Source organism: Prunus avium, chromosome 4, assembly GCF_965620075.1.
Source record: "Prunus avium chromosome 4, drPruAviu1.hap1.1, whole genome shotgun sequence".
Lineage (NCBI taxonomy): Eukaryota > Viridiplantae > Streptophyta > Magnoliopsida > Rosales > Rosaceae > Prunus > Prunus avium.
The window spans coordinates 35,812,982-35,840,506 of NC_142287.1; the positions used below are offsets into that span (position 1 = coordinate 35,812,982).

Below are 27,525 nucleotides of genomic sequence, written 5' to 3' on the forward strand. Positions count from 1 at the left end.
GTCCCCGACATACGCTAGCAGGCGACAAGCCTCACCTCCACTGAAGGCAAGCTACTTCTCGAGTACAAACTTCATGGAGTCCTTTTTTAGCACTATGTCCCCGACATACGCTAGCAGGCGACAAGCCTCACCTCCACTGAAGGCAAGTTACTTCTCGAGTACAAACTTCATGGAGTCCTTTTTTAGCGTTATGTCCCTGACATACGCTAGCAGGCGACAAGCCTCACCTCCACTGAAGGCAAGCTACTTCTCGAGTACAAACTTCATGGAGACCTTTTTTAGCGCTATGTCCCCGACATACGCTAGTAGGCGACAAGCCTCACCTCCACTGAAGGCAAGCTACTTCTCGAGTACAAACTTCATGGAGCCTTTTTCAAGCGCTATGTCCCCGACGTACGCCCACAGGCGACAAGCCTTACCTCCACTGAAGGCAAGCTACTTCTTGAGTACAAACTTCATGGAGCCTTTTTCAAGCGCTATGTCCCCGACATGCGCACACACGCTACAAGCCTTACCTCCATTGCAGACAAGCTGCTCCTCGAAGCACGAACTCAATGGAGCATTTTTTGAGTATTATGTCACCGACATATGCTCGCAGGCGACAAGCCCCACCTCCATTGCAGACAAGCTGCTCCTCGAAGCACGAACTCAATGGAACCTCCATTGCAGACAAGCTGCTCCTCGAAGCACGAACTCAATGGAGCATTTTTTGAGTATTATGTCCCCGACATATGCTCGCAGGCGACAAGCCCAACCTCCATTGCAGACAAGCTGCTCCTCGAAGCACGAACTCAATGGAACCTACATTGCAGACAAGCTGCTCCTCGAATCACGAACTCAATGGAGCATTTTTTGAGTATTATGTCCCCGACATATGCTCGCAGGCGACAAGCCCCACCTCCATTGCAGACAAGCTGCTCCTCGAAGCACGAACTCAATGGAGCACTTTTCGAGTGTTATGTCACCAACATACACTCGCAGGCGACAAGCCCCACCTCCATTGCAGACAAGCTGCTCCTCGAAGCACAAACTCAATGGAGCCTTTTTCAAGCGCTATGTCCCCGACATGCACACACAGGCTACAAGCCTTACCTCCATTGTAGGCAAGCTACTTCTCGAGTACAAATTCAATGGAGTCTCTTTCAAGCGCTATGCCTCCGGACATACACTTACGAGATACAATGAGAATTGAAGTTTGAAAGACAACTGAAAATTCCCTTACAAAGCTGCCAACCAGTCAAGTTCAACAAGAAATGAACCTGATTCTGCTCAACCGGCATCATCTGCTCAACAGCCCCAGCTGCCTCCTCCTCCGCATCTGCCCTAATCTCATCAGCCGGGCCACCTTTGGCTTCGTCTTCCTACATTGCAACTTCATCAGCTACCTGCTCTTCAACTGCTTCTACATCCACAGCATTGAGCTGCTCACTTTGAGCAGGGGGCAAGTCAAGATAGAGCTGCTCACCATCTTCATGTTCGAGAGGGCAACAAGGAGGAGCACCGTTCCTGCAGTCCAAGTATCCCAGCTTGTATGCATTAGCAGCAATTTTCATGCTTGGATGCCTCCGTGGCTTCAACATGAGTGTCAAACTTGACCAGCAGAGCTCTCACCGACTCCTGGATCGGTAGTTTGCGCAACTGAAGGACTTTTTGCTCGAGCAGACGATTTTTTATCTCTCTTGGCTACAACTTGCAACATTGAGTCAGCTCCGCGCTTGACTGTTCGTGGCTTTGCAGACGAGTCGTGACTGCTGAACAGAGGCACAGTCTTCTCAGTTTGATCCCCGGATCAGTGCAAGCAACCCAAACCTTGCTTCTATGCAGCCTCTTTATAAGGCAGATCACTGGTTTTGGGCAGTTCAACCGAAGACTTGAGCAGAATATCCCGAACCTCCTGTATGCTACTGACATGCTTACTATTCACACTGACGAGGCGCTTGATCATAGTAAACGAGGCAGGAGCAACTTCCATAAGGACCTTCTCAGCAGACGAGACCCTCCTTGAGGAAGACTTGCTCGTGGCAGAAAAAGGTCTCGGCTGCTTTGGCTGTGGAGACGTATTCCTTGATCGTGAGACTACGACTTCATCGTGGGCAGATCTACAGCTAGACTGCCCAAGCCAAAGTCCAATTGGCAAGTCAAATACCTCCTCAACTCAGGAGCCCAAATCCAAGAAGGAAGCCCAGTTGCAGTTGGACATCCCAATAGATAATTCACATCTCCTACATGCCACCACACGCCATGCAGAAGCTGGGGGGCATTTGTGGGAACCGAATTAAATCACCCTAGGTCAAATAATTCCTTCCATTTGGGGATTATTTGACCTAATTGGGAGTTACTCAATTTAATTGGGAGTTACCCAATTAAATTGGCAATTACCTAATTAAAATGGGGATTGATTTGATTCCTACCCTAATTAGGGATTTGATTTAAATCAGATAAATCAAATCCCTAATTAATCAAATCTCGCCTAATAGGGGAGGAATAATTCCTTTCCATCTACGGAATTATTCCTCTGAAACCCTAGCCTCCGAGGCTCCTATAAATACCTAGCTACACACAAGGGTTCAGGTACGTCTAAATTCCTACTGAAACTCTGCAGAAATTATCCCTCACAAACCCTAGCCACCATCTTCTTCCTCTCTCTCTCACACAAGGCTCCGGCCTCCACACACGGCTCCGGCCACCCGGTTTTCCTTGAAACACCCATCCTAACTTAGGCATCGGAGGGCCTTTGGCCAACACCCCCCGGGTGTGGTCCTTTTACTCCGATCTGTTTTGCAGGGAGAGAGAGGTGCGGAGAAGACGAAGGAATCTTTAGGCGAATATTCCCGTGGGAGGAAATTTGCTCCCACACATCCATTCATGGTTATAAGTTTCTTGTTCCGCCAACATCTGTTTGGCAATTACTAAGGAAGGTGCAAGAATTCATCATGTCGTGCAAGCTTTCCTCTTTTACCTTTTTTAAACCTATTTTGTAGGCTTTTTGTTCCCTACTTCGAGTTGTATTATAACATAAGCCCTAGGGTATAAATATGACTTTTGGGAGTAAGGTTAAACAATCTAGTGCTAAAGGGGTTTTAATCGTAAACCAAAATTGTTCTTATTCTTATTGTGAATTTTTTATATAAAGAGATCACGTTGTGTGCAGTTCTTCGTGGTTGGTTTGCATATGTTTTTTGTTATAATCAATTAGTAACAAGGTATTCTGTGTATACTAAGTATAACATAAATTCATGACGAGGAGACGAGAAAGTGCACACAGGTTAGTTAGTTTTTTTTTTTGAATGAGATTCAAGGGTGTCCACCACCGAAAGCAGTGACTAATCCCTTTCGCCGTGGGAGCTCTCCCAAAGGAGGTAAACGGGCTGGCCACGAAATGCGCTCCATTCCTATGGGCGGGGATCGAACCCCCAACCACATGGTTAAGGATTGAAATGAGCTACCACCACACCACATCTCATGGTTTGGTTAGTTAGTTTTTTCAATTTTACCTCCACTCTCTCGATTTATTGTACTCTTTCTAGACGAGGAGTGACTAAATTTTCTACAGTCATAATCAATTCGAGCATATCTAAATCAAATATTCTCGAATATGATATGAATCCATCAACCCGACGTAGTTTTGTCGTCTTCTTTCATGAAGGTGTAGTTCAATCAAGCCATCCATGAAAAGTGGCTAACCAACAAGAAAAAACAAGGTGCAGGGGACTTCCAAATAGCTGTTAAAGGATAGATATACTTGGGATTATTATACTCGCATCCTTGGGCCTTTAAGTGGGGGATTAGATTATAAAAAGCAAAAAGAACTGGCGCGGAGTTCCCAGCTATCTTAAGCATAATATAATTTATAATTTATAATTTGAGTGGAGAGAATGTCCAAGAAACACAAAAATCACAAGGACCAAAAAGAAACGGTTTAATTTTTTTCAAACTTTTAAAAATTCGAAACGCATCTCTTTCAAAAAAATACATGTATACAGAGCAGCAGGTACAGAGCACTTCCTGCTTTTCTCGAAAAGACAGTGAACTGTTCAAGTCCGAATTTTTTTCTTCAGCTGCTACTTTCTTTTTCTATCAAAGCCCACCAAAGACTCGATTTTTTCTTATTATTTATTTTCCATTTTCAGTCTCAGAAATCTTAGACATAATTGCCCGCGTTGGTTTTGCTAACCACAATTTTTAGCTGAACCCAGTTCATCTCGCACCTTCAAGCTTCATATAGTTCGTTATACACAGCCATGGCGTTTTGGAAGCTTTGAACTTTTTAGCTGGGTTTAGAACTCTTTGTGGATTTTTATTGAGGTTTTTCATGTTCAAGGGTTTTGCTACTTTTTTTAGTGGGAAAATAAAATAAAAAAACGACAAAAAAGTTGGTTTCTTGACGCAGCCTGGAATGGGTTGTGTGAGGTGGGAGATACACATGCAGTTCTTCATTGGGTTGATGCTGATTCTCATTGTGCCATTTTCTGTTGCATTGACTGACCCACTTGATGGTAAGTACAGCATTCAAATTTTCTAAGCTATTTATATGCCCTGATAGTCCTCCGTTTGATTCCTGGGAAAACTTGAGGCAAGTTAGAAGCAAAAGTTGCTAGCAACTGGCTTTCGAATCTGTCAAAAAATTTCAATCCTTTTCTCTCATAATCTGCTGTTTTGCTATTTATGATTTTTGAAGTCTTGAGCTTTTTCTTCTTACTATGGATGAATATATGGTTATTGTGCACGTTTGTCTTTCAGTTGCGGCAATAAATGGCCTATACGTTGCTCTAGGCTACCCACCTCTTCAAGGGTGGCTTCTTGTTGGAGGAGACCCATGTGGTGATCACTGGCAAGGGGTTGATTGCGTCTTCTCAAACATAACAGGACTGTATGTTGATTCCCTCTTTTGTAAATAGCACAATCGAATCTTTTAAGCAGTATTTTCTGAGCTAGTTGGATTAACAGAAAGCTTAATGGAACCAAATTGGGAGGACAGCTGGGTGATAGCTTGGGACTCTTCGGGTCAATTATAGAAATGTGAGTCTCCGTTTCTATTGAAGTGTTGGTCTTGTGCTTCCAGTTATCATGTAGCTAAGGTTCACATCATTCAGATTAACTTCTTAAGCTATTTTCTGAATCTGCCCTTTCATAATGGTTTGAAACCTGACTTCCATTTACCTTCTGGGTCACCATCTATATGTTTCGAAAAAAAAGAAGCTAATTTGGTGCTGCATGTCGACACATCGATTTATGAACTTGTAATACAAATTGTATTTTTCCAAAAGAAAGTGTACCTTTTACAACTATTTGCTTGAAGTGATTCTGGTTGTGTAAGTGAATAAATAATCGGTTTAATCCAATAATTCTGCATTTTCTGGTTTTCAGCATCTGAATAGTCTACCCACTGACTGGAATTGCCTGCTTACGTTCTTTGAATTTATATACATAATCTTATGAAGCTTTGTTATATTTTATGGACCAGAGATTTGAGCAACAACCATATTGGAGGGAGTATTCCATCACCTTTGCCCCCGACTGTCAGGAACGTGTATGTCTGGACCCCAATCAGTTTTGACTATTGTTTAGCAGTCAGTATATCCTTTTTTGCACAGCTCCTAACAAGATTATATATTTTACTTCCCCTTCTTTAGTTCTCTATCAAATAATCTGTTCACTGGAAGCATCCCAGGTGGTTTGTCATCTTTGGCTCAGTTGTTGCAACTGTAAGATTTCATACAACCTTTGCTTTTCTTGGTGTTGTATTGGTAATTACTTAGTTTGTTGTCATTTTTCATTTCAATATGATTCCATTTCTATGTTCCTGTCAGGTCATTAGACAATAACCATCTCAGCGGTGAAATGCCAGATGCCTTTCAACTGCTTACTGGTTTAAACAGATTGTATGGGTTTTTAATTGATTCAGTTAGTGTTCCTTTGTTTTACAGTTCCTTGTTTCGGTCATAATGATATATCATGCTGCAGGGATCTGTCTGGTAATAATTTAAGTGGTCAACTGTGCCCCTCATTGGGTAATTTGTCATCTCTTTCTACATTGTGAGTTTCCCTGACAAACTTGAGTTTTTTGGAACTATTGGTGCCTGATAAGTTACTGTCTGCATAAGATATCTCATCAGCTATTTACTATCCATGCCTAATCTTTGCTAACTTTAAATATTTCTTAAATGCAGGAACTTGCAGAACAATCGCCTGGTTGGAACCCTTAATGTGTTACAGGATCTTCCCCTACAGGATCTGTAAGTTCTGACATCCTTTATAGCTTAAATTGGTCTCATGGCTTTTTCTTTGCATGTTTGCTTGAGAGACGATTCCATTTTAGTTCAGAAGCTCTCTTCAGCAACTCAAAATTGTTATTTTCTGATGTAGGAACATTGAAAACAATTTATTCTCAGGGCCAATACCTGCAAAGTTGCTTAGTATTCCAAATTTCAGGTAAACCTGAGGAAAACTTTCTTCTTGCTAGTTTGTTGATACGCATATACACTCACACTCACACAAATATTCATGTTGGAATTACTGTTAGGCATAAACCTTTCCGTAACATGAATTATGCTAACATTGAAACTTGTGCCACTAATATGCTTCCTTAGTTTCTCCTAGTTAATTTTTTATTTTTTTTTATACTGAGATTATGTCATTTTATAGACAAACCTATGAGATTCTTTTAAATAATTTGGGCAGAAAATAAAACATAAACTTCGGGATTGAAGCATCACACCATAAATGAAATAATGAAGTTATTCTGTTTTATGCATTGAACTGGGTTGTGCCATGTAAACGTTATGATAGTAAAAGGCTGAAAACACATTATTTAAGAGTAGAAATTGGACATAACTCCATTTACCGTCCAGGGAATTTTTTTATTTACAAAAAGTAAGTTGCCTGTAGACCTCTAGAATACAGTTACTCAGAAAATGGTTTTATCATTGTAGAATGGTGTCACTGTATTATTTTGGCAAGATTATATCGCTATCACTTTCTGTCTCAGTATATTCATGTTGTTTGGGTTGTTCTTCATTCCTATGGCAATCTACCCCAGAAATTTTAATGTATGTAGTCTTGTTTAAACCTCTCTCTCCTTTTACTAATGGTGACATCTGCTGTGCAGAAAAGATGGAAATCCTTTCAATACTACCATTATTCCATCAGCTCCAGCACCAGCACCTTCGTTCTTAGCCAGGGCACCTTCTTCTTCTGAACAACCTTGGAAACAGGCTAATGGACCTTCTTCGCCAGTACCACTAAATTCTGCTACACCTAGGAAATTTTTGACAGCTAAGACGGTCACTTGGATTGCTGTTGGAGGAATTTTAGTATTTATTGTATTAATTTTGTGTCTTCTAGTGAGATGTTTCAAAGGAAGGAGAGAAAACAAGAAAGCAAAGCAGCATGAGCTTAATACATATAAGATCCCTAGAGAGAGTACTAAACACAGTGAATCATCACTTCCGGAAGGTGTTCCAATGGAGAAAGGTAACTTTATTTCTATCATTTTACTCAAACATCTAAGTTCTGCTTTTACATAAAGGTACCTTTTTGAACTTTTTTAACAGTCCCAAAAGAGGCAGTTATGAAACCACTGGATGGATATGGAGTGGACAGCAACAGAACGGTTGTAATTCCAAAGCCGCAAAAGGAAAACAAGATAGATGTGCAAAGTATTGCTGAAAGTTCAATGCATAAGAAGGATCATGTGGTTGACATGACAGACATGGATGCAGAATTTTTGCCACCACCCCCTCCCCCGTTTTTCCTTTCTAAGGATACCACAAATCCTGTTGGGCCTACTAGAGTAACTACAAGCAGGTGTCCCATGAAGAGTCCAAACCCAAGCTCTGTAAAAGTTTTTACTGTTGCATCACTTCAGCAGTATACCAATAGCTTCTCTGAAGAAAATTTTATTGGAGCAGGCATGCTTGGCAGTGTTTACAGGGCTAAGCTTCCTGATCAAAGGGTATGATTCCTTTGTTTTTTTGTTGACTGCGGGGACTACCGTCTGACCATTTGGTCGTTTGGCTTGTTTTTCCTTCTACATTATACCTTCCGTTTGTTATTTTGGATGTGGTGTTGTTTCTTCATTCCGTAGTTAACCAATTAAGGGTTTCTTTGGGGGTTGGGATGATGCTGCTTGTTTCTTGCAAGCTTTGGTTCACTTCCTCATTTCTTATGTCTGCCCTGACATCTAATCTTCCACTTCTTGATTCCTTTGTAGGTTTTGGCAGTCAAGAAACTGGACAATACAGCTTGTAGGCAGCAGAGTGATGAGGAATTTATTGATCTAGTGTCTAATATCTGTACAACTAGGCATGCTAATATTGTCGAACTAGTGGGTTACTGTGCTGAGCATGGTCAACGGCTACTTGTGTACGAGTATTGCAGAAATGGGACTCTCCATGATGCACTGCATACTGATGATGAAATCCATCAGAAACTTTCGTGGAGTGTGCGCATCCGCATTGCACTTGGAGCTGCAAGAGCTCTTGAGTAAGTAGAACAATGACTCAAAAACCAAGACCTTCCTTTATGGAATTCATTAACTGGTTATTAGAAATTCTTAATGTCTCTGTTGTTTCCCCTTTATTGGTGGCTCAGGGCATCCCCTATAAGGACCCTTAATTTATTCATTTTTGACTTGTGCACTTGGGCAAAGAGGTGGCCCTCCACCCATTTCATTAATCATTTGTACCTGAGTTTCTTTCTTTCACTTGTGGTAAAGGTATTTGCACGAGGTCTGTCAGCCACCCATTGTGCACCATAATTTCAAGTCTGCCAATCTCCTCCTTGATGAAAAACTTGAAGTACATGTCTCGGACTGTGGTTTAGCTCCTCTGATAATGTCTCCCTCTGTAAGTCTCATAACTTTTAGGTTGAAACCTCAAAACTATACTTGTAAGTAATAAACTGACTTGTTGGGTGAAGCCAACTCACTGTTGGAGATAACAGAGTCTCTGCAATTTAAGCTATAAAGTTGTTTTAAGGATATAATTTGTTGCTGATTTGTTCGTGCACTCTCAGATGTCTGGGCACCTCCTCACTGCTTATGGTTCTGCTGCCCCAGAGTTTGATTCCGGAAGTTATACTCATCAAAGTGATGTCTACAGCTTTGGAGTTGTAATGCTAGAGCTCCTTACAGGGCGGAAGTCCTATGACAGGTTTGCAATAATATTAAGACTAATATGCTTGTGCGTTTCTTGCATTTTTTACTGCTAAAAGTTCTCAAGTCAAATGTATTACCTATCATGCAAGATTATGTATTCTTGTTATTAAACTTCTAGGTCGCGGCCTCGTGGGGAGCAATATTTGGTTAGATGGGCAGTTCCTAAGCTTCATGACATTGATGCATTATCAAGGATGGTTGATCCCTCTCTAAATGGAGCATTTACTATGAAGTCTCTGTCACGTTTTGCTGATATTATTTCCTCTTGCGTACAGGTGAGTTTCTGCATTCCTTTACCTCTCACAAATTATTTGTTCAAGGCTCTTGCTAGACGATGCATAATGAATATAAAACTTAGAAATTCTACAATTGAATAAATATATGGAGGAGTTTTATGTGTTTTAAGTTCAGAATTACATCTTCATGTCCCAAAGAAAGCATGTGATTTTCATAAAACAACACTTGAATGCATGGATATTTTTGAAGGACTGTTTAGTGTTTAGCTAGAACAAGAAGTCACCTTATATCCAATCTTCTTGCAGCGGGAGCCAGAGTTTCGACCACCAATATCTGAAATTGTCCAGCTCTTACAAATGGTTTAGTCAGAGCCTCCACCTATCCAGCAATGAACATAATGAGGAACAAATCTTAACTGGGAAACATGTCTTTCCCAACTGAGATGGTGAGGTTGCAGAAGTTGCCAGTTGTGGGTCTGACAGGGACTTTCCGGAGGAGTATTTTCAGGGCGAAGCAACATCCTCAAGACCTCGTTTAACATAATTTAATGTGCAAATGTTTAGACAATTTTTGTGTGTGATTCTTGTTTACCAATGTAATTATTTGTCTAATAGAAGTGAGACCTTTGTTTTGTGGTTATTTTTTACTCACTAGGAGAAGAGGTGCATGTGGTCTTTCTCCTTCACAAACATATTGATAGTTGTGGTCGTTAGTGGTGTGTTTTGTCTTGGCTAGTGTTGTTATTTTTGTGGTCAATATATAGTTTTCTATATATTCTCAAGAATACAAATTGATAGGCAAAGAAAGATCCAAGTGGGACAGAAAGTCAAAAATTCTTTGAGATTTATGGCAAAATGGGTGCTATCCATGATGCTTGTGTGGGATGTCGGATGACTCACTGCCCCATTGGCAGTCAAATATTTTTTTAACAAAAAACTATATCAGTTCAAAGACAGAGGGCTGTGCTTCACACGTTGAAGCACTCCTTGAATGCAACATATGCTGTCTCTTAATATGATTCATTACTATATATATATTTCCATTTTGTTGCCAATATGAATATGAGATTAGTTTGGTTATGCAAAATATTGGTAGAAAAAAGAACTGATTAAAGAAAAAAAACCAAACTTTAACCGTAATTCATTCTGACATTATTTCTTGGACTTCTGTAAAAAAACTGAGCTTTCACTCACTTTCACCTTTTTTTAAAAAAAACAAAAGTTTAGGGGGAGATTAGCTACTCTCATCACCAGCGCCAGGGCATATTCACAGTCTCGAGTTGGAAGGATTTACGCGTGGCATCCACTATTAGCTGCCATCGATATGGATTTATGTAGGAAATTCTAAATCGCACATCAATGAGGATTGCTGGTAACGGGACTCAAACACTAATAGGGTTACACACAGTACAGGCTTTAGACTTGTGTCCAGTTGGTGGTTTAAACATTAGAAGGAGAGGCTTCTAATTCTGAAACTGCAGTTGGTATATTAATAAATGGTTTCATCTGATTAGTTTGTGGTTGGTTGCTTCTAAATGAATTTATTTGGTCCGTGCCGTGAAGTTTTCTGACAATCATTCTACCAAAAAAAGATGGACATTTTTTTCTTTCTGGAAATGGGTCCAATCCATGGTAGTTGGGGTTAGAAGAATGAGTGAAAATGAAAACATTAATTCTTGTCGTGAAAAGCAAATTTTGATAATCACATGCACTGTCTTTTGTGTTTGTGTAGTAATGAATTGGTTTTGGCCACAAACTTCCAAATCTCATGCCAATCATTTTTTTATTTGTAAATAAAATTATAATTACCATTAACTAATAATGTAAGTAACATGTCTTTATCGAATAATTTCTATTTAACACAATTAATTAACCCTCAAGAACAAGTAAAAGAAAAGAAGAAGAAACTGGATTTTAAGGAATCTGTCTAGTTGTCAATTAGGCAAACGACTATCCTAACTAATGTTGGACAAAAGTCATTTTCCCACCTCCAAATAAAATTTGATCTAATTAGTATTTTAATTATCCATTCATAGGCAATAAAAAATAATTAAAATTAAATATATATTCCCAACGTGCAGTGCAGAAAAATAAATTACATGAATGAAAGCAATAAAAAATTAGAAAATCCAAACCACCCAAATTGAACACGTAGAACGCCACACGGATCGGGGGGACCAGCGCGTCACCAAATAACCGATCAGGGGCTTCGACGTAGTTTCACTGCTCGCACGGTTAAAAACGAAGGGCATTTTGGTCAATCAAAACAGAAGCAGCGAGCGGAGAGAAGAAGTAGAGAAGTTGGGGCTCGTTCTCTGACAGTCAAGGTCCTCAGATTCTTCAAAAGCAAAGAGTTCCTTTGGTTTTCTTCATCTTATTTTTCACTGCTGAATCTGAGTATCGACTTCGTCTGTTAGATTTTTCCATCGGAATCCAGTTCCTATAGTTCTCAGTGGATTTCCATTTCAGCTGAAATTTTTGAGAAAGGAAAGAAAAGCCGCTTCAGCTCAAAGCTCTAGTTCTGATCAAGCCTTGAAGTTACCAATATCAAGTTGAAGTTTTCCGTTTCCCGACGTCGTTTTGGCTCCGGATTCAGCTTTTGCGACTAGCTCAGAATGGCTAAGCGCGCATATAAGCTGCGTATCCTTTTCTAAATGTTTGATTTTCTTGAGATGCTTAGCTGGAATTGAGCTCTGTTTTTTCACAATCTTGATCTGATTATAATGTGGTATCTTTATAACATGCAGTGGCTAAGCTCAACTTGAAAGTTGAGAGATTTGGATTTTTCTGTTCTTTTTTTTGTTGTTGTTAGAAATTGAGGAATTTCATGCTCTGCTTGGTAGCTCAGAAAATGTAGGAAAATTAGCAAATTTATAAAGATTTTACGTTTCGTGAAATGGGGCTGTCACTCTGTTAGTTCAGTTATGCTTTCCCATTATGATAATAATAAGGTAAGATTTCAATAAAAGTACTCAACTTGGGTTATAAATTTTTAGTTCAGGATTTTCATTTAATCTCGCCTAGTTGTTTAATTTTGAATTTGATTTTTAATGGAAAAACGAGGGATGGAGAGGAGCATAAGAGGAGATTTATTTGGTAACCTGTTGTGCATTGTGCTTGGCATTTTTGTGATTATGTATTTTTCTCAAAGGAATGTTTTCTTGACTTAATGGAATATAGAGGAATTTGTGGCTCATTCAGACAATATTAATTGTCTAAATATTGGGAAAAAGGCGTGTCGACTTTTTGTTACCGGCGGTGATGATCACATAGTCAATCTTTGGACAATTGGCAAACCCACTTCGTTAATGGTACTGGTCTTCCTGTTTTGATATTCAGTGTTGCACTTTCAACACAATATGGAAAGTTTGTAATTGTTTTCTACTTCTGGATTTTTCTTTGATGTGCATTGAGTTGTAGGAAGTTCTCTAATTTTGATAATCAAGTACATTACATTTTATTAATTCTATGGTTTCATGGTTTCACGTTTGTTTTGGTTGTTGGAAACCATGGCTTACGCTCCTATTCGTTTTGGGGTAAATATGCAGAGTCTTGCCGGTCATACAAGTCCGGTTGAATCCGTAGCTTTTAATTCGGCAGAAGTTTTGGTACTTGCTGGAGCTTCTTCTGGTGTGACAAAAATATGGGATCTTGAGGAAACAAAGAGTAAGTTGGCTGCTTAATCTATTTATTGTTGCTGGTCAAACATGACTCTTCCTTTTAAGAACTGTTATATGCTCTGATTCTGCGAGGCAGCAGATGCATGGCGGAAGTGGTTACTTGTTAGACTTAACATGAGATAATGTGATATGATTTAAGGGATCATGGCACCTACTTGATAGGCTTAACCTGCTATGAGAACCTATGAGTACATCTCTTGTGTCCAAGTCTTCACCTGTTGTTGATTGGCGCCTGCAGACTAGTAACCTTGACAGTAAGAGTAATATTTTCAGTAAACTTCTAATGTGTTTGTTATTGTTATTGAAGTGTAGTGGTTCGCACACTTTCTGGACATAGATCCAGCTGTACTGCTGTTGAATTTCATCCATTTGGTGAGTTCTTTGCTTCTGGTTCCACGGACACTAATCTAAAGATATGGGATATTAGAAAGAAGGGATGCATCCACACGTACAAGGGTCATACTCAAGGCATCAGTACAATTAAGTTCACGCCCGATGGTCGCTGGGTAGTTTCTGGTGGGTTTGACAATGTAGTAAAGGTAACAAACTAATAAATGATCACACATTTAATGGGTGGCTTCCAGCAAACTATCTTTTCCATGACCCTCCGGTTATTTTATGTAGGTATGGGATCTAACAGCTGGGAAGCTCTTGCATGATTTTAAATTCCATGAAGGACGTATTCGATCCATAGGTTTTCATCCCCTTGAGTTTCTCTTGGCCACAGGTCAGTGAGACTTATATTGGCATGTCTTAGATATAAGTTGGCTCTGCTTGTGATTGAGGAATTTCCAGAGATATAAATTGGATAGCATTTGTGTCCAACTTGTTCAAGCAACTCTTACATCTCGCTGAGGATTTTAATGAATCTTAAAATTGCATATGGAAATCAGTTTCTTGCTCTGGTTTCATTTTATCTTTTCTATTTTGGAGCCATGCTTAACACGACTATTCTATAACCTATGCAAAGGTTGCAGCCTTATTAATGATTTTGTAAGCTTCTAAGCATGCAGTTTGTCCCTTAATATTTTCTCCTCCGCCTCTTAATCTCAGCATTCTCATCATTGTGTTTATGTATTAGCCTAATCTACAAAATATATTCCAGGTTCAGCAGACAGAACTGTAAAATTCTGGGATTTGGAAACTTTTGAACTGATTGGATCTACCAGACCTGAGGTATTGAGTTTGTGTTCTGGAACTAAAAGTTTATGGTGAATATTGAAGGTTTTTATTTTATTTTATTTTATTTCTGTTGTGGTTTCCTTTAATAAAGCCGGAATGTGGTTGCTAGAAAAACAAGATGTCTAAGGGGAATTTAATCTGTTGAAACAATATATTTGTTTATCTTGCAGATGAAGCCTGCTATGTTGCCCTTTCTTCTTTTCTAACTTTTCTCATCTCTCTCTCTCTCTCTCTTTCTCTCTCATATGGATAAATAACTCATTGTATGCTCATTTAGTCCTTTCTCTGACAGAATCTTTTCTGTCTTTCCAGCCTACAGGAGTACGCGCAATTGCTTTTCATCCTGATGGGAGGACCCTGTTTTCTGGATTGGATGACAGTTTGAAGGTTTTGTTTTGTTTCTTTCAGTACTCTATGGGATTGTATCTGAAACGAATCAGAAATTTAAGATCTCTATTTGTAGGTTCATTCATGGGAACCTGTAATATGTCACGATTCTGTTGATATGGGATGGTCAAGACTTGGTGACTTATGCATTCATGATGGGAAACTATTGGGCTGCTCATACTATCAAAATTCTGTTGGAGTTTGGGTAGCGGATGTATCGGTAGTCACCTGACCTTAAATCTTTTTTCCTGGTTACTCCTTTTTACGTTGTTTTGAAGCTCCAAATGTTGTCATTAAGCCTGAAACCTGTGAGTTGTAATAGTAACATTACGCTCTTTCTGTCTCAGCTTATTAAGCCATATGCAGCTGGTTCTACACCTGTGCAAAATGACAGTACAGCTCAGAAACCTTATGTTAAACTTCAGGAAACCGCAGGGAAGGTAGAGAGTGGTATAAGTAGTCCGGGCTTGCGGTGTATGTCTCCTGATTATGACACGAAGGACATAAAAAACATATACATTGATTGTAAGCTTTCTCCTTTCATGTTGATTGTTTAAATTGTTTTATTTAAATTTGGGTGCTTTGTTTTCATCCTTATTTTTTTCATAATGATTATGATATGGCTTGCACGTTGTTGACTTTTTAGTTCTAGATTTATTCATCTTCTTAGTTTTCCATGAGAATCCTGTTTTGGCAATTATCTTAGATGCATGTACAAACAGAATTTATTCACATTATCGTTACCTTGATTAAATTGAAAACCTTTTATTACTCGTATTCATTGAGGATTGGCCTGGTTTTGCTTAAACCACATCGAGACCAGAGATGAGTAGTTTGTGATCCTGATCAGAGCATTAGCTTGTGAAAACCATTTTGGTTTCTGGTCTTTGTAGATAGAGATGATCCTCTCCATTCATGGTATAAAAATGTGGAGGTCGTGGGCATGAACCCATGAGGGAATCTAGATTTTCCCACTGTCAGAGAAACATATGTTTAGATTTTTCAGATTGTAACTTTTTGTATGTGCATTTATGTTTCTTCTGACTCCAATTTTTCCTTTCTCTTATTTTCTGTTTTATGTTCACTATAAAGCTAGTGGAGGAAAGCCAGTTACCTCGCAGAGAATGGTTTCTCCAAGAGTTGTACCCTCGTTGGATTCAAAGGAAGCCACTGCTGCAAAGCAGAGCCCTTCGGTAGGGTTGCATCCAAAATCTAACGAACAAGAAGTCAATAAATCCCTGGTTGTGCCTAATATTGTACCTCGGAGCAGTCCTGATGGAAAGGATACAGCTAACTCTGGAAGGGAAGCTGTTGCGTTTTCAAGGACCAGACGTGGTATGTTGCTTAAACCAGCTCATGCACGAAGAGCATCAAATAGCAAAATTGACTTCGAGGAGCTGCCACCGGATGTTGAATCTGGAAAACTTTGCAATATGATGAGTAAATTAGATAGTGCAATGGATCTTAACTGTCAAACCAAAATTGTATCAGAAGATAGGGCTCGAGAGTCGTGCGAGGAAAATCATTCTGAGATCAAGAGTGTAGAAGAGAAGTTTGAAAAAGTTATATCGCTGAAAAAGGCCTCTAATCAGGAATCCAGTAAGTTTTTGCTCCTATTTAGCCGTCTATTTATAATTCTAAATTATATATTTTAATTGGTTCTTGTTCTTCCTTTTCTTTTCTTTTTATAAATTTGACTTATGTTATCCTTGATTTCTCTTGAATGAGAACCTGTTCATCATCCCTTTTTGCTTATCAAACCTTAATTCACTTCTGTGTTTGCTTACTCGAGCTATTGTGTCTTTAACTAAATGCTGTTCTCCTGACAGCATTTAGTTAAAGCATTGGCCAACGAAACTAGCAACACTGTGCTATTCCCTTCACAGGATCCATAATTGATCTTATTAATCATAAATGTTTTAACTACTGAGGTTTTATGCGAGTATCAGACATGTGGCAATCTTCATTAGGAGTATATGTTTATTGCTAACATCAAAGCTGTTAGTACAACTTCTGAGAAAGTTTATGAGGGCGTTTCTCTATTCTTTATTGCACTCTGCCATACTAGAAGAAATAGATAAATTGATAAAACAAGGAAATGTAATATAAGGAGTCTTAATTGTGTTTCGGAAATTGCTTCTCTCTCCAAAATTTCCCATTTTGTATAATTTGAAGTGTAGTTATATTTCATTGTTTAGTTGTTCTCTGTAATAATAGTCTTTATTTTTTATGTTCTCTAGCTGGTACTTATTGATTTTCTATAATGTTTCAGGAAATGGATCCCTCAATTGCAGCAAGGAGGCAAACTCTGTTAAATTTGTGAATGGAGGTTTGCCATTGCTTACCTTCTTTGTAATTCTAAATCTAAATAACATATTAGTGGATGTCACTGGATTTCTTAAGATTCCGTTTTTTGGCAGTTGCAGTTGTACCAGGAAGGACTCGCACCCTGGTTGAGAGATTTGAAAGGAGAGAGAGATTTGATCGTAACGAAGATCAAGCAACTAGCATAACTAGTCCTGTAATACCTGAAGACCAAGCAACTAGCATGACTAGTCCTGTGACACCTGAAGATCAAGTAACTAGCATATCTGGTCCTCTGATACCTGAAGTTGAAGCTAGCATCTCTAGTCCTGTGATACCTGAAGTTGAAGCTAGTATCTCTAGTCCTGTGATTCCTGAAGTTGAAGCTAGCAACCCTAGTCCTGTGATACCTGAAAGGGAAAAAACATCCACCAGGCTGGTAAATTTTCTCTGCCTCAAGAGAATGCTTTTCTAGTCTTACATTATGAAGAAAGTTACCATCTCTATTAGATTAGGCCTTAAGAGCAAGGGGTTTATTTGACATGCCCAAAAAAAAAAAACAAAAAGACGGAATCTGGACAATTTGTCCACAGCCTTTGCCAATGTACATATCACTTATTCTTTCAACCTGGAAAGGAACGTAAACATAATTTTTATTTGTTGTTTGTAACTAGCAGAAAGAAGGACCTCAAATTTCTGGGAGGCATATGGCCTCTACAAATAATGGGGGTCCTAGTGAAGATTTGATGCAAACTCATGAAGTTTTTCTCAGTACCCTTCGTTCCCGCCTGACAAAATTGCAGGTAAATTAACTTTCTGTGCATGTTTGTTCCATGAAATTTTCGCACATAATCTGTTGTCATTCTTCTGAAAATTAATTTTTATGTGACTGTGCAACCTAATACAGGTAACTTCATCGGACGCCTGATATTTTGTTCTCAGATTTGTTCCAATCTAGGGTTCTGTGTTAATACACGATATTTATTACATCTGAATTGCTTCACCCAATGTGATTGAAAATCTGTTCTTATGATAATAGGTTGAAAAGGAAATTTATAGGTGCCACATTACATTAATTTAATTTCTTCATTTTCTGTTTGGGCCATATATGAATTGCCTCTTCAATATTTCTTTCAAGCACTGCTGCCCTGCTGGAAGTCATGACTTACCCTTCTGTGTAACTGCAGGTGGTGCGGCATTTTTGGGAACGGAATGATATTAAAGGTGCTATTGGTGCTATCAGGAAGCTGCCAGATCATTCTGTGGGTATTTGTTGGATGAGTTCATTTGTGTTGCATATACTATTTCCAGTGGTTCTAACAAGTAAACCGCTGTTGCTCTCTGTGCATATTTGGATTTTCTAAGAATGATCTTATAATGGTGCAGGTACAAGCGGATGTTATTAGTGTTCTCCTTGAGAAAATGGATATCCTCACTTTAGATCTCTTTTCTCGTTTGCTTCCTGTGCTTCTGGGCCTACTTGATAGCAAGATTGAAAGGTAATTGTTTAATGAGTGAGGTTGTAAACAAATTTCATGATCTTAGCAATGGATGATGTGAGTAGTTGGAATTTCAGCGGAACTGGTAAAATCTTAGACGTGAATTACTAGCTACTATTAATAGTAGTGCCAACACATGAACAAATACTGTCCTTTGTGTTTTCAATAAGGACAGCTCAATTTCATTCGTATGGGAGCACAGTGTTGCTAGTTTAGCAAAAGGAACTTTTGGTAGTTTTATTCTTTTAGATGATTCCTGGAGGAACCTTTTTGTTGATGATTTATAAACGTCATTGTGAAATCTTCTTGAGCAATAAGAGTCTCTCACGCAGCTTAATTTATATTGTGTGCTTATATTCAGGGGTAAGGGTCTTAGTCCCAAATCCCCATGCCCGTAAGTATTCGTTGGAGTTGATTGCGGTCTTACAAAAAATGTTTTGTATATGCTGCAAATGTACAGGCATGCAATTGTGTCATTGGAGATGCTATTGAAGCTAGTGGCAGTCTTTGGCCCAGTGATACACTCGACCATTTCAGCACCTCCAGCTGTTGGTGTCAACCTTCAGGCAGAGCAAAGGTAATTTGTATTAAGAAATTTGCCTCACTCTCTTTTCATATGTTGCAAAAGAAATTCAATTTGAAAATTTGAGTATACAGGCTCCAATGCTGCAACCAATGCTTTATCCAGCTGCAGAAGATCCAGAAAATTCTTCCAGTCTTTGTAAGGTTAGATTAATAATTTTTTTTTAAATATGTCCTTGCTAATGCCATAAGAATTGGGCATGATTTAATTTGTTTTGAATGTAGGAGGGGTGGTGTGCTGGCAAGATGTGCTCAGGAATTGAATCTAGTTCTTCAACAGTCATAAGAACAGATACTGTCTGCCAAAAGTGCAAAAGGCTTTGGCTTGGCTGGCTCTCACAATTTTGTTTGACAAGCCCTCATGGGTTTTGGGATTTAGTCAATAACGGAATAGAATACTAAAGCTCAAGAATTTTGCGAGGCAAAGCTTCAAAGAAAAATCTCTCAATTGCTTGTAAGAGCTTGAAGACAGTAGTCACCCCTACCGTTGGATCATTTTCAGGCATTGCGTGAGAGAATCTCCTGATTTTGTTGCTCTGATATGGTGGGAAGGGTTGCTGTTTGTAAATTCGATTCATTTTGTAACCTGTAATGCTATACATGAACACTGCAATTTCTATCCTTCAATGATATATATAAATATACTTGTTCTTCAAACTAGCACTTCTTTTTCATCTACATTCCGTAGGTTATCAACAACATTCATGAAAAAAGAAAATTATAAAGAGGGATGTGAAGGGGTTAGTTTTAAAGATGGAAAGAAGAGAGACAGAGAGTGACTTATGAAAATGACACAATTTTGAACCATCATAAGGAAATTTTGTCCTATGTTGCTTTGTAACATAAGTATATGTAGAAAACTGAATTATAACGGTGCTAAAGGCAATCCAGTGGTAGAGAGAGAGTAGAGAGAGAAACCCCTTTTATATTTGACCAACATGTAACATGCTCTATTATTTCTGGTTATATAATCTCCCGTTGTTCTTTTCATTTTCTTCACATTTTTCGTAGCCTCCATTTTAAGATACCTTGTTTTTAGTTTGTTTAAGGCTTTTCTTCGTCAACCTCAATAGAAAATAGAATCCGTCAACACCTTGTCCCACGCATACTATAATTAAAAAACCCAAAACAAAAAAACCTTCGACACCACCTAAACCTCTCAAAACCACCCTTCTCTCTCATCCATATCCGCTTTTCCATCTGCGAAAACTACCTTTCTTTAATACCAAAAAAATTTAAAAAAAAACCTACCTTTCATGTCAAGCCTACCCAACATCTCCAAGAGCCGGTTTTCCAATACCCAAAAGGTGGTCTTTTAATTCCTGGACGGACCATTCAATTGGGTTTCTTTCATTTTTCTTTATCATCTATTTTCTCTTTTTCATTCATGATCGGAAGGGGTGGTGGGTGACTGGGTATGTATTGTTTGTGTAGCGGCGTACGCTAACGTGAGCCGGGGGTCGGGGTTGCGTAGAATAAGAAAAGGGCAAGAAGGTGGCGGTGGTGGTGGGTGATGATCAGGGGAGTACACGTGGAGGGTAAAGATGGGGGCGGAGGTAATAGGAGGTAGCAGGTGGGGCACATGGGTGGAGCTTCTATTGGCCGGGGCTATCCTAAGACACGGAACCCGAGACTGGAACCAGGTGGCCGCGGAGCTCCGAGCCCGAACCGTTTGTCCGTACACTTTCACGCCCGAGGTTTTTATTTTTTTCTTCTTAATTTTATATTTTTACTGCTAGTTTTTTTGTCTCCATTTTGAAGCAGTATAACTTTTTTACATTTCTTTGTATTGTTCATTTGATTTCTTGGTTTCCCTTCTCCGTCTACGAGGTCTTTTTTTTTTTTTTTTTGGTCAAGGACTACGAGGTCCTGCTGTTTATCCGATGATTGTTTACTTTTTTAAGGATGCCTTTCATTTATTGGGTGGGTCCCTTCCCGGGCGAATAAATTAATACGAGGTTATCAAAAGGAATAAAAATGAATAAGTTGTTGGGTTGCTTGCTTGGGCCTTGATTTTATTTTTCCTCTCAGGATCAGTCCATAAAGTAGGTAGGTCAAAGAAGTATATATGCATGGCATTTTTTTGTAACCTCAAAAAAGAAAAAAAAGAAAAAAAAAGTTACTAATGCTAGACATGTTAAGCTCTACTTATTGCTTGAGCTAGACTTTCCTTGTATTAGTTTGTGGATGCAAGTGTTTTGTGGAGATATAAATTCTGGTTGATATTTTGTTCATAACATTATTTGCTCATCCAGTATGATGAACATATTATCTATGTTTTGTTCCCAGGTGTGTAAAGCCAAATATAATGACTTGCGAAAGCGATACTCTGGATGCAAGTAAGCTCTTTGTGTAAAGTGCACATTTTTTGGTTTTGCATAAATATTTTAAGATTTGTATGCAAGTAAGTTCTAATTTCTGTTTTCATGGATTAGCTTCGACTTTTCGTAACAATGTATCTATGTGGTGTCTCTGATCATGCACTCATGAAACGAGTTATATGACTGTATGTGTTCATCTTTAAATCTTGTGTTTTTGTCCTTAGGGCTTGGTTTGAAGATCTCCGAAAGAAACGAATGGAAGAGTTGAGACAAGCTCTCAAAAAATCTGAAGACTCAATAGGGTTAGTCATTTCCTTCCTTTTCAAGATGTTTATGTTTAGAAAATGATCAGAAATGCTTCACATCTTCTAGATTTGTGTTTAGACCAAACTGCTCCTAGAGAACTGACATAGTTCCCTTCAAGCACTTGGGCAATTTCCCCTTGCATTTATCCTTTCGTATTCTACATGCCATCAAGACCTTGACTAGAAAACTTACAGTCTACAGAGTCCTCCATGTTGTCTCTTTGCGTTTCGGTTAAAGATTTATTCGATGTGGCTGTTACAGATCTTTGGAATCAAAGCTTGAAACTCTCAAGGCGGAGAAAGGAGAAGATGGTTACAACAATTATGGCTCCACCCAGACAGAATCACCTGTTGGTTATCAAAAATCAGAGGGACATTACCCTTCTGTTAAAGAGGCATTTAAGGACGAGCCATCTGCTGGCAGTTTCACGTGTGAAGCATTGACAAGCTGCTCACCTGAATGCCAGATACCAGTTACAGAGTCAACTGAAGAAACAGAGACTAAAAGAGAAGCTTCACACTCTTCTGAGCATGAGAAAATCTCAAGCATCGAGAAGTTGGTAGGAACTTTGTATGTAGGAGTAGGACTAGGAGGGAATCTGAGAAAGAGACGGGGTAAGAGAAAGAGGAAGGATTGTACTAGTAGGGATGTTAAGGAAGCCAGCATTGGAGAAAGTCGCCTTTTGGATTCTCCTGATGCTGTAACTGCCTTGCGGTGTATAGAAAATTCAAACAGCGAATGTCGTGAGGAATTTGCCTCTTCTGGTGCGGGTGATTGTAATAGAGGTTCAACCAAGGATGAAACTGACCATCTGTGGAACGTTTTCAATTCATTTTTGGAGCATAAAAGTGCCTCTGTCTTTCGTCATCGACTTGATAGCCAGGTATGGATGCTTTACAACTACATCCTGTTCAATTGGTCTACTGAACTCACCACCTTGGTGAACTGATCATTGTGCTGTGCTGGTTTCTGCTTTTCAACACGTATACCTTGAAAATAGCTACCTCTTAAGCATGTTTTTTTATGACTTAGAGATATCCATTACTTGTTTCATCAGATAGAAATTGTGGATTCCATCCACAGTGAGCAGACCTTTGGCATACTGTAACATAATGTATGAAACAAGCATTTGGCATAATGTACGAAGCAAACTTTCTCTAATTATCAACCGTATTTCATGACAGAAGAGACGAAGATATAAGAAATTGATCCATAGACACATGGATTTTGACACAATAAGATCGAGGATTTCCAACCACTCTGTGATGTCAGTTAAGGAACTCTTTCGAGATCTCTTGCTGCTTGCAAACAATGCCTTGGTGTTTTACTCGAAGAACACACGTGAATACAAATCTGCTTTGCTTCTCAGAGACCTCACCACCAAAACATTGCGGCAGCATTTCAAGGATTCTAGTGGCAAGGCTACCTCTGCCAACCTCTCCTCAAATGCATTAGTGTGTAATCCTCCAGGTAAACCCCGGAGTGCTCGCCCAGCTGGTAACAGAAGGTTGTCGGGAAAGGCTGCCAATGCAGGAAATGTGGCTGCTAAGACTTCAAACAGAAGTAAGAAGCCAAGTCATGCTAATGCTGATTCCTCTCCATCAGTTGAATCTTTTGCTGTGACGAAGAAAACCTCCGGGCACCCTAGAAAAGTTGGACGTAGAAGTGTTAGTCAACAAAATGTAACTCCCGTGAAGGGAAGGAAAAGAGGTCGGACAAAGTAGATGTAGCTGTAAATTGTTCCTATCCCTTTTTCCATTTAAAGTCCAGGTTTAGCTTCAGGTTCTAGATTCAGAAAATCGGATGTAGAGTTTGTAGGATCTTGTGTACAAACGTTTCTGGTTCCTTTTTCCCTGGTCCTGGTTCTCAGTATGACCAATATAACAAGATGTAGTTTTGTAAAGCATCAATCAAACACCTACGATTGTATAATTTCTGAAATGATCCATCTCAGAAATGGATGGTTCATCAAACATTAACACACATAATGCTTGCTTCTTAAGATTTACTTTACCAGAACTAGCAACCACTCAATCTCTCTAACCCACTTATCTTGTAATAAAGTAAGCGGCTTTTATCATTTCCCATTGATGCATGATACAGCAACCCTCTCTTTTTTCTTTTTTTTTTCTCCCAAACTCGATATCATGCTTAAAGCTACTGAATATACTATAATTATAGCTGATTAGATGCAACACCAAATATAACCAATTAATATAAAGCTGTCAAGAAATTGACTGAAATTTGAGCATCATCTGAAGAACGGATTAAAAGTGCAATACAATATAATATAATGTCAATTATGGACTGTTATGTTTGTTTTAATCATTAGTCGTGCTTCATAACATTTACGTTCCAAATGATACCAACTGATTCATAAAATTTATCCAACAACACTATCGTTCATGAAATTTAAATTATAGAGTTAATTAGAAGTTTTAACAAAATATAAATTAACGATTATTCGAGACATATAAATATAAAATTCCATTGTAACTTTTAGCAAAATGTCACATACAACAAATGACACCAAACAGGTTCCTCCAATTGCATGATATAAGAAGAACAAACACACACAGCGTCAGCCGTGAAGGTGGCCTTTCCAACAAATGACCATTGATGTCACCCACCATATCCAATATTTCTAACCATGCATCGATCTTTCATTGCTTGGGTCATGGGTGCCACGTGTGGGACAAAAACCCAGGTCTACCGCACAGAAATCATAAATATTGACTCGTGCGTTTTGTTTTGGTTTTTGGTTTTTGGTTTTTGGTTTTTGATTGGGTCCATAATACACTTCATGTCATCTGCCATAAATTTGCAGCAAACTCAGACGTAACTAGCACAACAAACTTCCCAATCCCAACTACCCCTCCAATCCCAATTCAACTTCCCTAGTTGTTTTTAAAAAAAATATTTAAAAATATTATATATCAGATTATTAATTACGTACCAAACACAAGAATAAACCAATCCGATTGATTTCTTTAATTAATGATGACAAAAACTCCTAACCTAAGCACTTCAAATATGTTAATCTGTTTTGGTCAGTGCAACTAATTAGATTATGCATTTATTTATCCATATTAACTCCAAAAGATCTTCATAAATAAATAAAATAAACTCCAATTCCGATAGATGCCTTCAAAGTCAAAACACATTTTGTTGACGGCCATTTAACTTTTTCTTTTCTTTTTTGCTGGCCAAATAAAACTTTTTTTTTTTCTTCGTTATTGTATATATATTTTTTATGCACTGCCGAACCACATACATGTATAAATATTTTATTGTCTGCCAAAATACGTGTCATCTTAAACAATAATTTGCCGTTTAATATCTATTATAATGCGTTTTAATCCGTAATTTAATTCCCACCCTCCACTAAAGCGTAGTGGTAGTGGAGCTTAAACAATGTTACTAATCTTATTATTTTATTATTATGCTAATTAACTCAAAGTGTATTGTATTAATGCCAACGACATTTTCTTCTACGCATAAATAATATTGTTTTGGAACACGAAAATGCCTTTTAAACAAGTAAAATAATTTTGGAAAGAGATGGCTGCGACACGTTTCTATCGTCACATGATAGATGTGATGATCATAAACATAAAAATGACAGAATCCTTAGACTTGGGTAAGCTTTTGGATTATTTTTAAAATAAAGCTAATAAAATCTTGTGCTTATCATCTTTTCTTATTCTTCTTCTTTTGTTTTTGGATTTTTCGTCTTGTCACGTATAATACATAAATTTACTATTTCCCACGTATAAATGAACTTACAATTATAAAAATATAAAGATAGAAGTTAAGAAAATTAGACGAGCATCTCTATACATTCTAAATTTCTAATCATGATTGACTTATTCTACACATTTTAGAAAGGACAAATGTTGAGAGGATAAAAGCTTAGCTAAAGAGCTATCCAGTGAAACTAACCCTTACGGAAAGATAAGGGCAAACGACACGAAAAAGAAAAGGATTTTGGTAAGTAAGATGTGATCTCTCACCAAATCCTGAATAAAATTAAAATAATAAATATATTTTTTAGAATTTTTCATATTAAGAGAGACGATAATATACTAAACTCTCACACATTACACATATGCTAGGACTCGAATTCAGGACACTGTCTGGGGAGTAAAAACTCTAAACCACTACACTAGTGGGTCATTTACAAATTAATAGATACCTAAATACTTTTTTTTGGGTAAAAATAAATTTTTTAAAATTAAAATCGAATAGCAAAAATCCACATCAAACTTTTATCTTTTTCCTCCATTCATTTGACAGGAAAAGTTAGAGTCAAACGATTATTTAGGTATGAGAAAAAATGATTTACACAAACTTTTTTTATTTTCCCTTGAAAGCATTACTGAATATTTTTTATCGCCCTTTTAATATTATCGAGAAAAATATTAGTAAATGAATCATACCGTGGCTGAAAAGGTTGGTGCTAAGTGGAAATTGATATTTTATTTATTCTAAATCGAAAGTTTAAATTATTATTAATAATAAATTTGCTAGGGGAGGTTGATCAATGGTGGTTCACTAACTATTCAGCATCTGGAGTTGGAGTTGATATATACTTTGATAAACGCACCTCGCATTTGTCGTCCTCGTATGTCGTCAAAGATTAGTTGGAAGTCCGGCTTTTAAGGGAGTATGTGGAAGAATCTAATTGGCCAAAGGTTTCCGACACCCAACAATCTCCAACTCAAGAAGCAAAGCAAAAGCGACTTTTGCCATAATGGGTCCATGCTTTCATGTATTTACAATACAAAATTACTGAATACCGCGTGTGAATTTTGGTAAGTCAAATCAAGTGATAGTTGTTGTATTAACTTTATTGACGATGTCTTATTTTCGATTTTGTATGAATGCTTAATAATATAGTCGGTGGATTTGACGACAGTGTAGTTTGGTTTTTGAAGGTATTCTTTATGACTTGTATGAGTGGATAATGAGAAAATGATTAGCATAATTAGGGCCATAATTTCAAACGTATAAGCTTGAAACTAGCATCAAAATATTAGAATTTTAATCAGTTACACTTTTTATTAGGGATGGTGATTAACCAGGAAAGACTAGACTATACTAGAAAAATGTCTACATTTATGGTTTATTGAAGGCATAATATGAATGTGTTGCCTAATTTAGAGGAAGAATGAAGACTATCTATAAGAGGTCCCCCTAATCCCCTTCAAATTGGTGAGATTATGAGGGATACATTTTAGTCATCAACCTATTATGAATAGTCCTCATATATCCTTTAAGTTAGACAACAATATTCATATTATGCCTTGATTGCACATAAAAAATGTATGCATTTTGCTAATCGAATCTAATCTAGTCTAGTCCCCCCTCCTCTAGAAGTTTGGCTCCTCTACTACCATTGGTAACTAACCCTGAACCCATTAATCACCCATTAATTTGTGATTAATGGATAATTAAAAGTCAGCCAAAATATAAAAGGATACTTAGACAGGTGTGGAAATTGAATGTCAAGCTGCCCAAATTCATTAGCTTGAAAGGAAATTCTCCTTTGCCCTTATCGGAAAAGAAATTAAGTGGACAAATCTGTTCCAGCACATGAAAGTTGTATAAGAAAATCTCTGGATAAATTCCATTCCATTTTAATATCAGCAGTGCTGTTATAAAATTTTCCAAAAACCATTTTTCAAAAAAAAAAAAAAAAAAATTCAAACCCGAAAGATCAGGTAACCAAGATTTTGGACATACACCAGACGGTGACATTTCACAGTCTCTCTGTGTGTTTTTACTTTTATAATTATTTTTAAACAAAAAAACAAAGCAAAAAACCAAAAAACAGAAAATAAAAACTTGAGAGTTTGGTCTGAGATTTCT

The 27,525-nt window shown here is 38.0% G+C and overlaps 3 protein-coding genes across 5 annotated transcripts; all 3 read left to right on the forward strand.

The window, feature by feature from the left end:
• The first annotated feature begins 3,814 nt into the window (after positions 1 to 3,814).
• Positions 3,815 to 10,164, forward strand: LOC110770905 (protein STRUBBELIG-RECEPTOR FAMILY 3-like). Its single transcript, XM_021975136.2, has 16 exons — positions 3,815 to 4,496; positions 4,741 to 4,870; positions 4,948 to 5,019; positions 5,465 to 5,530; positions 5,634 to 5,705; positions 5,811 to 5,882; positions 5,965 to 6,036; positions 6,171 to 6,236; positions 6,367 to 6,432; positions 7,109 to 7,473; positions 7,554 to 7,954; positions 8,213 to 8,484; positions 8,717 to 8,846; positions 9,016 to 9,152; positions 9,276 to 9,432; positions 9,700 to 10,164. Exons 1-16 carry the CDS (start codon positions 4,397 to 4,399, stop codon positions 9,757 to 9,759), a joined length of 2,238 nt encoding a protein of 745 aa, XP_021830828.1. The 5' UTR covers positions 3,815 to 4,396; the 3' UTR covers positions 9,760 to 10,164.
• A 1,522-nt stretch (positions 10,165 to 11,686) lies between these two features.
• Positions 11,687 to 19,684, forward strand: LOC110770890 (katanin p80 WD40 repeat-containing subunit B1 homolog KTN80.1-like). Of its 2 annotated transcripts, none has more exons than XM_021975115.2 (18): positions 11,687 to 12,033; positions 12,574 to 12,704; positions 12,942 to 13,059; positions 13,386 to 13,612; positions 13,698 to 13,800; positions 14,179 to 14,249; positions 14,568 to 14,642; positions 14,719 to 14,862; positions 14,990 to 15,167; positions 15,735 to 16,241; positions 16,915 to 16,971; positions 17,063 to 17,385; positions 17,621 to 17,749; positions 18,134 to 18,208; positions 18,333 to 18,445; positions 18,906 to 19,022; positions 19,103 to 19,171; positions 19,253 to 19,684. In XM_021975115.2, exons 1-18 carry the CDS (start codon positions 12,009 to 12,011, stop codon positions 19,311 to 19,313), a joined length of 2,523 nt encoding a protein of 840 aa, XP_021830807.1. In that variant the 5' UTR covers positions 11,687 to 12,008; the 3' UTR covers positions 19,314 to 19,684. The 2 variants fall into 2 exon arrangements, with proteins under 2 accessions (XP_021830807.1, XP_021830809.1); XM_021975117.2 differs by having other exon boundaries at positions 11,689 to 12,033; positions 17,624 to 17,749.
• A 246-nt stretch (positions 19,685 to 19,930) lies between these two features.
• On the forward strand, positions 19,931 to 23,667 carry BRD4 (bromodomain 4). Of its 2 annotated transcripts, none has more exons than XM_021975088.2 (5): positions 19,931 to 20,724; positions 21,317 to 21,366; positions 21,573 to 21,650; positions 21,916 to 22,537; positions 22,842 to 23,667. In XM_021975088.2, exons 1-5 carry the CDS (start codon positions 20,572 to 20,574, stop codon positions 23,376 to 23,378), a joined length of 1,440 nt encoding a protein of 479 aa, XP_021830780.1. In that variant the 5' UTR covers positions 19,931 to 20,571; the 3' UTR covers positions 23,379 to 23,667. The 2 variants fall into 2 exon arrangements, with proteins under 2 accessions (XP_021830780.1, XP_021830779.1); XM_021975087.2 differs by having other exon boundaries at positions 19,934 to 20,724; positions 22,839 to 23,667.
• The last annotated feature ends 3,858 nt before the right edge of the window (positions 23,668 to 27,525 follow it).